General features: G+C 48.1%; 1 protein-coding gene across 2 annotated transcripts in view; it reads left to right on the top strand.

Annotated features, from left to right (window-relative positions):
- The window catches only part of LOC148533787 (adhesion G protein-coupled receptor F3-like), a 63,607-nt gene that overhangs the window by 38,462 nt on the left and 13,024 nt on the right, over positions 1-12,121 (top strand). For both annotated transcript variants that reach the window (XM_088467362.1, XM_088467363.1), the window contains exons 10-13: positions 76-297; positions 3,439-3,570; positions 6,696-6,895; positions 8,501-8,683. In XM_088467362.1, coding sequence (XP_088323488.1) covers positions 76-297; positions 3,439-3,570; positions 6,696-6,895; positions 8,501-8,683 — 737 coding nt within the window. The remainder of the gene's footprint in view (positions 1-75; positions 298-3,438; positions 3,571-6,695; positions 6,896-8,500; positions 8,684-12,121) is intronic.

The raw sequence follows: 12,121 nt of genomic DNA, 5'->3' as shown, positions 1-12,121 counted from the left end.
TAGACTGTGTATGTGTGTAAAAGCCATTAAGTAAGACAAGTTATTGGGAGGAAATAATGTATTGGCTTCCCCTAGGTACGTATGTCTGTGAGTTTTACAATGACAGTCTGATACACCGAGCAGAAGCACAAGTCGATGTCATCCTCCTCCCATCTGAGATCATTGCTGACCCGATGCAGAAGAGCCTGACCATGGTGGATACGGCACAGCTGCTCTTACAGTGTTGTGTGCCGTTTGATGGCGAGGAGTATAATGTGACCTGGACATACGGCAGCATTACTCAGGGAGCACAGCCCGGTTAGTATATGAGACATCCCATGCTTCTATTTGTTTTTCTCACTGGATGCTACTAAGACCCTCATCCACTCACTGGTCATCTCCAGAATGGACTACTGTAACCTCCTCCTATCTGGCCCCCAGACTCCGACCTCTCCCCACTCCAATCTGTCCTCAATGCTGCTGCTCGACTCATCTTCCTCTCCAAATGTTCTACGTCTGCCTTCCCTCTCCTACAAGCCCTCCACTGGCTCCCCTTCCCATTCAGTGCCCAATTCAAGGTTCTTACACTCACTAACAAAGCCCTCACCCAATTTTCTCCCATTTACATCTCTGACCTCATCTCCCGTCACACTCCTGCCCGACAACTTCTTTCAACAAATGCATGCCGCCTCTCCTGCCAACTGATTACTTCTTCCCACTCCCGCCTCCAAGATTTTGTCCTTGCTGCTCCCTACCTCTGGAACTCTCTCCCTATCAGACTCTCCACCTCTCTACAATTCTTCAAATGGGCTCTCAGAACCCACTACTTCATCCTAACTAATGCTCCTTCCCCACTGTCTACCCCATCTCTGTCACCCCTGTCTGTCTGCCCCTCCTCTTTATAATGTAAGCTCTCACGAGCAGGGCCCTCTTCCCTCATGTAATTCTCCTTCCCTTACTCATACTATCATCTACTCCTAACTCCCCACAAGTGCACCTAATGTGGTTGCTTATACCATGCTGCTTGTTGAGTGTTATGATCGCTAATGCAGCAATGTTTATAAACGATGTACTTGTCCTGCATTGTATTGTACTGTTAATATCTGCTTTCTTGTTCACTCATTTGTTCATGTACTTTGTAAGGCGGAACCCTTGTGGAGCCATATAAATAAAGGATAATAATAATTATCAGTGACCACACCCTGCACAGTCAGCAGGTGAATGTTTTATATGAGAGTATATTACTAGCTACAGTGAGTGGAGACACCAATTTGCTTTGAGGGTTTGTATTGTTTTACCTAATGGACATTGGGCCTGATTCAGAGCCGGACGCTATTTGCACTCGCTCGTCCAGAAAATAGGGGTGGCTATTCAAATGAACCGTTCGCTGTTTGCGGTCTGTTCACGCCTCTATGTCTGAACGAGCGAACAAAACTTGCGGTCGTTTTTTGGGAAACTACGCCCCCTGGCCGCTCGCATCCGACGTCATGTCCGCTATTTATTAGATTAATCGAGTACATCGACCAGCGTATGAACTGCTCGCTATTCTTGTGGTTGATTTTTGCTACCACAATTTTGCGAGCAGTTCTGGCTAAAAAAAACCCAGTGACGTGGTCAATGACGCTGCTGTAGTAATTATGCACACCCATAAAACGCCCGTTTTGACCTTTAAGCACGCCTGCGTTCTGATTTCCACTCCCCGTTTTCAAGCACCTTCCCCTGTTACCACCCACATACGCCTCATCCTGTCACTCAAATTAGCAGGCATTCACTATTTTGCGAGCACATGAATTTCGGCCGCACTGACTGGTTCGCGCATGCGTATAATGATCCGTACGCATGCGCAGTTTGGCAAACATCGCTCGGAGCGAACGAGCTGCTGCTTACGAGTGGCTCTGAATGAGGGCCATTGTTTTCTTCACCAAATACCCGATTTTCCCAACTGGACCCTGTTAATTAGGCATTTGAGTCGCCACGAGTTGCAGCAGCAGATATGAAACTGCTGGAGCAATTCAGCGCTGCTCCAGTGTGGTGGGAACAGCTGCTCTGATTTACATCACTACGGCCAAATCACTTAACAGTTCCTTAATAGTCAGTTTACATAGTGGAAAAGCATATCTAGCTTGGGGATGTAGTCTTCATCCTGGCACATACAATGGCGACGGATAGAATCCCAGCGCCGGAGTCCCAACATCAGTCAGAATCCCGGCAGCTGCTATACCGACAGGGAGTTTTAGGGTTAGGGTTAGGCACTAGGGAGAAGGTTACAGTTAGGCTGCAGGGGGGGAAGGTGGGGGTGTTAGGGTTAGGCTGCAAGGAGGGCGGTTAGGGTTAGATTGCAAAAGAGGAAGGTTAGCATTAGGCTGCGGGAGGGGTGGGTTAGGATTAGGGGGAGGGATAAGGGATGGGTTTAGAATACATACCCGCATTCGCCATGATTGCCACTGTGATTCTTCCCGCCATCATTTTCAGCACCGGAATCACGTAGCCAACCCCTAGCTTGGAGGGTGCACATGTCAGACCTGCAAGTGCAGCTTTGCAGGGCCCCATGATGTGGCTGAACTGGGAGCCTTGGCTGGTATGTGGTACCCATATTATTTGGAGGTAATTACTTAAACAGCACACCCATTAGGGTTCAAAACAATAAGAGACTTCATCTGTATTCACATAGTCATAGCTACTTTATACCAGACGGGAACCCATAGAACGACAGATTGAAGAAAACTCATTCTTGGAATTCTGGGTAAGTATATGCAAATTAGGGATGTGCGCCGGACCATTTTTGCCGTATTTGGATTTGGTTCTAATTCGTCGTCCGGCTTTGGATTTGGATTTGCCAAACTGCGGTGACTGGCTTTGGATTTGGATTTTTTTTACAAAAATGTACAAAAAAAAGCTAAAATCACATAAATTGGGCTTTTTTTTCTTCCTAGAGTATTATTAACCTCAATAACATTAATTTCCAGTAATTTCCAGTCAATTTAGACCACCTCACAGTTTAAATTATAGTTTTCACCATTATTGGCCAAAGGTTGGAGTGAGCTGACTGGTTACCAAGCGACAGAGCAGCAGCACAGACACCACAGTATAAAGCACATCTATGACACATTGCCACACCGCAGTGGCAGAAATGAAAAGTAGTCCACCTACCCAGTGTGCCAGCAGAATCACAGTACTTGTTTACTTGTTGACTTGTTTTCCGAACCAGTCATCTCTAATGCAAACAGAATCGCACCGTCACCTATTGGTTAGCCAAGCCCTTAGGAGTTATAAGAACATGACAACCTTCTGTAATAAGAGGACTTTTATAACATAATTGCTTGAAATGCTCTGGTGTAACAAAGGGATATTGTGTTCCTATACAAGGCTATGTATGCCAATGACCTCAACAGATATGCATTCATTAATGTAGATGTGTCTGTTTAAGAGCTTATTAAAATCAATCTCTTACCTTGTCAGGAAATAGGACGGATCTAAAATGTTTCACGCTGGTTCCTCCTCTCCCAGCTAACGATACAAATTACACTTGTACTTTTACAAATAAAGCTGGACAGCTAAAAGAAACTTCTATACCTGTGACTGTAATCGGAGGTACGTACACCAATTATATGCTGATCGATACAAGTCTACAATCTCTGTGTTCGTACCATGTTAGCAAGTTATGTTGGCAATAGCTTTTGTTTTTACTTACACTTATTTAAAGGGGGAGAGTAAAATGAACCAATTGTGAAAAAATCATTTAATTGTGCAACTTCTATTTATGGCCGCCATTAAACAGTAGTGTGACCAGATGGCCACGCTCCGCAAGGCGATCACAGATTTTTGATACTTGATCGAATAGAGGGTGGTTAGCCATCCCTGAGAACCTGTGGGCTTACTCCTCCACTTCTAGGGATTCCCTTCTCATCGCCAGTAACCTCCTGTTACTGACTCCTCACACTGCATAGTGGGCGGGTAATTTGCTGCCACCACCAGGCTCCTATACTGGCTCCTCGAAACATTTCTTCCAGACTCCTACTTCTGACCCGATGGAACGGCCTACTTCTGGGTATGTGTGGACTCTTTGCTGCAACACCTTCAGGGTAGTGTTGGCTAATTCCCATTGGTCCTTCGCTATTGACAAGTCTGCATGGGTTAACTGGTAGAGGGTTTCAGCTTGGAGGCACTGGGCTCAATCGAGAACAGCCGGAGAATGGAACAGCGTTTTGCACTATTCTGGTGGTCACAGGATGCAGGCAGATGCAGGCGTCTTGAATCAAGTAGATGTTTATTGCTCAGTCTTTAAAAAGTCAGTAACTCCACAGCACATAAGTATTCTCCAGAAGTACAGTCCTCTCTAACATTCAGAGGAAACACACGCTGCTATTTATATAGTAAGAGGACAAAATACATTAGGTTGTAATCCTGCCCATACAGTACCTCTAATGCTGGGTACACACTGACAGATGTATTGGCCGATCAATTGATCGGCAATATATCTGTTGCACGTCGGCCAGTGTGTACCAGCAATATATCTGTGAATGGCGTCGTTCACAGACATATCGCATTGGCTGCGCTGCACAGCTGATGGACAGATATGTATGCAGACATATCTGTCCATCGGCAGGTGTGTAGCCCGCCGTACAAACACAGTGGCAGCCGCGAGGAGGGGGGCGGAACACACCCCCAACCCGCCCACCGGTCGCCGGGACCCGCTGCAGTATGCAGATGATGGTCGTTCAGTGTGTATGAATGACCATCATCTGCAGATATATCGCTTAGATGTGTACCCATCATAAGACTAGTATACAAATCAGACTTCTTTCTCTTTCCTATCGCCTTAGAGAACACCACAATGGCCCCTGGAGGGCATTTTAAAGAACGTGCTTTAAACAAAGGCTTGGTCAGTAAACATCAAAACCCATGCTAGTGCATTACCTGTAAACAAAAGCGAGGTCATTTAACACTAGACCTTTTGCTTGGCAGGAATCTTACCACATCAGTTACTACAGTATGTCAGAAAATAAGGTGATTCTTTATACAATAAAATACTCTTGGAATACAGGCCCTGATTCAGAGCCGGACGCTCTCACAGAGCGCTCTCTCTGAATCAGGGCCGTCCTTCCTAATTTTAGAGCGGCCTCCTGGCCGCTCGCATAGCTGTGGGTAACCACCCACAGCTATAGCGAGCGGCCAAAAAGATGGTCGCGATGGTCAAGACCATGGCAACCATCGGGCTTGCGACGAGACCCTTGTGGTAGGGTCTCGTTTCCGCAAGCCCAAGAGTGCTTTCGGCTCTATCAGAGCCGAGACCACTCCCACTGACATCACTTGTGATGTCAGTGGGGCCGGCCCCAGACGGTAGGCGTTCCCATGGGAACGCCTCCGTCTAGGCAGGCACACTCACCATCGACAGCATGCCCCCTCTGTAGCGAGACCCATAGCGACGGCTTGGCACTGGGCCAACATCGACCCGCTTGCGAGCACTCAGCACTCGCAAGCGGGTCTGAATTAGGCCCACATTCCCATAAGTGCATAGTCTGCACATTTAAACATGTAATTCTACAACTGCTCACAGGGCGCTAAATATAACATGTTAAAACACATTATTCCATATACATTTACAGTATATGGTGTCTTGTGCCGATAGTTCACATGAAAATGGCGCTGCAGTACAAGGGATTAACCACCTCAGGGCCGTGACCGCCATCTTGGCCATGAGGGCCGCGTCTTTGACCACAATTACATTTTGTCAACTTTAACACTATGGGGGGAGTGTACCAAACCATTTAAAATGGACAAGTTGAGAGGTTACCCATAGAAACCAATCAGCTTCTACCTATCATTTTGTAGTATGTACAGTACTTGATAAATGCTAGTTAGAAGCTGATTGGGTGCTATGGGTAACTTTTCCACCTGTCCACTTGTTTGATACATCTCCCCCATATTTTTACACATACATGGCCTGCGGGTGGTGGAATTTACTCTGGGGTTAAAATCCACTACTGCTCTTCAGTATGGTATATTTGCTTCATGACCTAGTATTGCATTGAAATTATTTTCTGTACTAAGTAGGACTGTAGGGGGTATATTTACTAAGGTGCAGATATTTAGAAGTGGAGATGTTGCCCATAGCAACCAATCAGATTCTAGCTTAAATCTTCTAGAAGGTGCTAGATAAATGTTAAGTAGAATCTGCTGGGCGCCGAGAGAGAGGGGGAGCAGGTACTAATTACCTGAGCCTGGGCTTGCTGGAGGGGCCCGGTGGGGGCCCGGGCCCGGCACCGCTCCCCCCCTCTTACATGACAGCAGCCCAGCACACGCTGCTGTGTGCTGGGCTGCACTGGGAGACCATTTGCGGCTGCTAAGTAGCAGCCACAGCAGTCTCCTATGCCAGTGGGGGGAGCGATCAAGCTGAGCGCGCCCCCCACTGGTTATGCGCCGGGCTGAGGGGGCCCATAGAACCCCTCTTTGCCAGCGCGCGGTGCTGCAAAACGTTGCTGTTTTAAAATTACTTTTACCAAAGGGGGCGTGACCACGCCTCCCGCAATTAGGCCATGCCCCCTTTTACCCGGGCGCAGCGCGGCTCTTGGCAGGCCTGGGCAACATCTCCACTTTTAAAAACCTGCACTTTAGTAATTATAGCCCCTATGTCTCCTTTTTTATTATTTTGTTTATTTAGTTTTCTTAACATTCATAGTAATACGGCTGTACAATAACGGAGTGTTTTTTCCTAGTGGAAGATAAATACTGCAGCATTAATGAGAGCTATGGTGTTACCTGGAACGTGTCAAAAGCTGGTGTGTCAGCCACTGCATCCTGTCCTCTGGGGAAATCTGGATATATGGCCCGCGACTGCTCCACAGATGGAGTATGGCTGCCTGTACAAGATAATTGTATTAACGCGATCCTGCAAGCAGCACTGAATTCTGTACAGGTACTATAGTCACCACCACTATTCAGTATGTATTATGCCGTCAGTCCCCATTTATTAACTGATATATAACAAAAATAATTGGTGCGCACTCAAAAGTAATTTCCTGAGCAAATCTAAACAGAAACAGTGGCCCTCATTCAGAGGCGCTCGCAAGAAGCAAGCGCTCGTTCTGAATGAGGGCGTCCGCTTCTATTTTTAAGTGCGGCCTACTGGTCGCTAGCTAAGCTGTGGGTTACCACCCACAGCTTTAGCAACCGACTAGGTTGATGGTCGCGATGGTCAAGACCATCGCGACCATCGGGGCTTGCGACGAGACCCTAAGGTTGGGTCTCGGCAGCCGCAAGCCCCAGGGAGCTTCCTGCTCTGATCGAGCAGGAAGCTCCCCACTGACATCACTGCTGATGTCAGTGCGGCCGCCCATAAAACGGCAGGCGTTCCTTAAGGAACGCCTCAGTTTGTGAAACCACTCCCCCGCCCCGCCTACAAAATGGGCCGAGCTGTCGATCAACATCGACAGCTGGCCCTTTTGTAGTGAGCTCCGGAGCGAGAGAGTTTCTCTCTCGCTCCGGGGCTTGCGCACGCACAGTGTGCCCGCTGCGTGGGCACAGGGCCTAAACATCGACCCGGTTGCGAGCGCTCAGCGCTCGCAACCGGGTCTGGATGAGGACCAGTATCTTTTTATATCCAAAACATTTTGTTATTGGACTGTCAACTGCTATAGAAGATTAATAGTTAAATTAAACAACGTGGTTTTATGTTTAGTTCTCACATCACAAAAGTAACTTAATTTTATTACACTTTTTATTTAGAAGTTTGCAACACTTAAAGGACCACTGATCCCAAACAATGAATTGGTCCAATATAAAAAAATCCTTTAATATTCACAAACTTATATGTAAAAATATCCGTACCTTGGGCTTGATTCACTGCGAATGACGCACGCAGATCTGCTGCGAAAATATGCTAATGTTTGCAATCGCAAAGCCAGCATAGAGACACCCACTACCGCTATCTGACATCCGTAATACCTCGCAGTCCTGCGTATAAATCAGTACCATCGAGTAACATCGGACCCTCATGCACAATTACAGCAGGTCTGACCTTACTCGCGCAGTGAGTACTCAAGCTGCGTATGCCGTCTCAGTGGCTAATTTATGCACATCTAGAAAACGGCATTCAAACGGACAGGCACGCCTGCGTTTCTACAACCCCTGTCACCACCGGACCACCCCAAACGCTGACGTCCTGTCCCTCGATCTGCGATGGCTTTGTATCTGCGTATTGCAGTGCTATCGCTATGCCAACTAACGCACGCTCACTGCGGTTCATACGCATGCGCTGTTGCGCCATCGGCCGATCTGCGTACTCTGTTGCAGTTGTGATCCGTAATGAATCAGGCCACTTGTCAGAACACGGGACGATTGCTACTACAAGCTATTAGTTATCAACTTATGTCATATCAGTTATTTATACAGCGCGGAGAAGGTGCATTACAGAGATTATTTATCATCACCTGTCCCTGCCCCAGTGCAGTTTACCATTGTACGCAGACACACTAGGGCAGGTGACAGTGACAACTTATTAATTGTGTGTTACTCCTCACAGGAACTGGAGAACGGCCTGGGGATCCCACAGTCACAAGTTCCCCTAGTAATCCAGAAGATTTTGCCCACGAATGGGACATTTATTAACAATACGGCGGAAATATCGGCATTAGTCTCCATACTGGGAACCATCTCCAAAGTAACAGCAGCTGGGACCAATACATTTGATGTGGGCGTTGTCACAGTAAGTTCCCCGAGTTTACTCATTTGCCTGTAGAGAGGAACACAAGGACTTCGGGGATGCCACAGAGTTGAATCCACGCCCGTTTGTGTTGATGGTGATGCCGGGTGTCACACAGATAGAGATGACCTTCTTGTACAAGCCTAGTACTCTGCATACGGGTGAAAATACATATATATTTTTGTGCAAGCTATGCGGAAGCACTTACAGCCAGCCTGTGTTCAACTCCCCATCGGCCCCTCTATCTCTGGTTGATTTCACTTTTGATATAATGAGTATTTTTGCTGGTATTTTGCCAAAAACATGAATTATATTGAATTTGCAAGTATACATAATGATGTACCTGACAGTAAGAGACTCAGGGAGTATAGGGTACCCTGCACCTGCAACCTAAGGAGATATAAGGGTTTCCCCAACCCTTAGGGTACAAATTGAAATACATGAAGACTCTCCGGCGATGGGAGGGTACAAACATAAAACTTGTGTCTATGACCCAGAGTTGTAAGTAGGCATTCCCTTACTCACCCATCCAAGGAGAGCACATGGGCCTGGGGGCAGCCACAAGGACAGGGCCGGATTAATGGGGGGGGGGTGGACAGGGGCAGTCAACCCGTGGCTCCCACACACAGAGGGGGCCCCACACATGGTTGGTGTGACCCAACTCAGAACAGGTGTCCAGCGGCAACTACAGGTCACGCATGCGCACAAGAGCCCTGACGTCCAGCGGAAGGAGCCGGACAGGGTCGGAGGGATCCAAAAAGATTCCTCTTCGCAACTCGGGACTCTTTCCCATAGGGAAAGAGCGGAGTGTGATCCACAGGCGGGAGCAAACGCGATCTGAACATAGCTAATGCTCCCGCAGTCAAGCTCTGAAAATATTGTATTTTCGGAGCTTAATGAATTCTGTCCCGATACAAGTGTATAGGAACAGCCGGCCAGAGAAAGGTAAGCAGGAGATATCTGTGATACTAGTGTATGGGGACAGCAGGCCATTCCGCCAGAGGAAGGTAAGTAGGAGATATCTGTGATACTAGTATATGGGGACAGCGGGCCATTCCGCCAGAGGAAGGTAAGCAGGAGATATTTGTGATACTAGTGTATGGGGACAGCGGGCCATTCCGCCAGAGGAAGGTAAGCAGGAGATATTTGTGATACTAGTGTATGGGGACAGACGGCCATTCCGCCAGAGGAAGGTAAGTAGGAGATATCTGTGATACTAGTGTATGGGGACAGCCGGCCATTCTGCCAGAGGAAGGTAAGCAGGAAATATCTGTGATACTAGTGTATGGGGACAGCGGCCATTCCACCAGAGGAAGGTAAGCAGGAGATATCTGTGATACTAGTGTATGGGGACAGCCGGCCATTCTGCCAGAGGAAGGTGAGCAGGAGATATTTGTGATACTAGTGTATGGGGACAGCCGGCCATTCCGCCAGAGGAAGGTAAGTAGGAGATATCTGTGATACTAGTGTATGGGGACAGCGGCCATTCCGCCAGAGGAAGGTAAGCAGGAGATATCTGTGATACTAGTGTATAGGAACAGCCAGCGATTCCGCCAGAGGAAGGTAAGCAGGAGATATTTGTGATACTAGTGTATGGGGACAGCGGGCCATTCCGCCAGAGGAAGGTAAGTAGGAGATATCTGTGATACTAGTGTATGGGGACAGCCGGCCATTCTGCCAGAGGAAGGTAAGCAGGAGATATCTGTGATACTAGTGTATGGGGACAGCCGGCCATTCTGCTAGAGGAAGGTGAGCAGGAGATATCTGTGATACTAGTGTATGGGGACAGCCGGCCATTCCGCCAGAGGAAGGTAAGCAGGAGATATCTGTGATACTAGTGTATAGGAACAGCCGGCCATTCCGCCAGAGGAAGGTAAGCAGGAGATATTTGTGATACTAGTGTATGGGGACAGCAGGCCATTCCGCCAGAGGAAGGTAAGCAGGAGATATTTGTGATACTAGTGAATGGGGACAGCCGGCCATTCTGCCAGAGGAAGGTAAGCAGGAGATATCTGTGATACTAGTGTATGGGGACAGCGGCCATTCCACCAGAGGAAGGTAAGCAGGAGATATCTGTGATACTAGTGTATGGTGACAGCCGGCCATTCTGCCAGAGGAAGGTGAGCAGGAGATATTTGTGATACTAGTGTATGGGGACAGCCGGCCATTCCGCCAGAGGAAGGTAAGTAGGAGATATCTGTGATACTAGTGTATGGGGACAGCGGCCATTCCGCCAGAGGAAGGTAAGCAGGAGATATCTGTGATACTAGTGTATAGGAACAGCCAGCGATTCCGCCAGAGGAAGGTAAGCAGGAGATATTTGTGATACTAGTGTATGGGGACAGCGGGCCATTCCGCCAGAGGAAGGTAAGTAGGAGATATCTGTGATACTAGTGTATGGGGACAGCCGGCCATTCCGCCAGAGGAAGGTAAGCAGGATATATCTGTGATACTAGTGTATGGGGACAGCCGGCCATTCTGCTAGAGGAAGGTGAGCAGGAGATATCTGTGATACTAGTGTATGGTTACAGCCGGCCATTCCGCCAGAGGAAGGTAAGCAGGAGATATCTGTGATACTAGTGTATAGGAACAGCCGGCCATTCCGCCAGAGGAAGGTAAGCAGGAGATATTTGTGATACTAGTGTATGGGGACAGCAGGCCATTCCGCCAGAGGAAGGTAAGCAGGAGATATCTGTGATACTAGTGTATGGGGACAGCCGGCCATTCTGCCAGAGGAAGGTGAGCAGGAGATATCTGTGATACTAGTGTATGGGGACAGCCGGCCATTCCGCCAGAGGAAGGTAAGTAGGAGATATCTGTGAAACTAGTGTATGGGGACAGCGGCCATTCCGCCAGAGGAAGGTAAGCAGGAGATATCTGTGATACTAGTGTATAGGAACAGCCAGCGATTCCGCCAGAGGAAGGTAAGCAGGAGATATTTGTGATACTAGTGTATGGGAACAGCGGTCCATTCCGCCAGTGGAAGGTAAGTAGGAGATATCTGTGATACTAGTGTATGGGGACAGCCGGCCATTCCGCCAGAGGAAGGTGAGCAGGAGATATCTGTGATACTAGAGTATGGGGACAGCCGGCCATTCTGCCAGAGGAAGGTAAGCAGGAGATATTTGTGATACTAGTGTATAGGAACAGCAGGCCATTCCGCCAGAGGAAGGTAAGCAGGAGATATTTGTGATACTAGTGTATGGGGACAGCAGGCCATTCCGCCAGAGGAAGTTAAGCAGGAGATATCTGTGATACTAGTGTATGGGGACAGCCGGCCATTCCACCAGAGGAAGGTGAGCAGGAGATATCTGTGATACTAGTGTATGGGGACAGCCGGCCATTCCGCCAGAGGAAGGTAAGCAGGAGATATTTGTGATACTAGTGTATAGGAACAGCCGGCCATTCCGCCAGAGTAAGGTAAGCAGGAGATATTTGTGA

The sequence above is a fragment of the Taudactylus pleione genome, unplaced genomic scaffold (assembly GCF_031769625.1).
Source record: "Taudactylus pleione unplaced genomic scaffold, aTauple2 ptg000070l, whole genome shotgun sequence".
NCBI classification, from domain to species: Eukaryota; Metazoa; Chordata; class Amphibia; order Anura; family Myobatrachidae; genus Taudactylus; species Taudactylus pleione.
The sequence above is the reverse complement of the archived record's forward strand: the minus strand, read 5'-3'. Positions and strand labels throughout refer to the sequence as shown.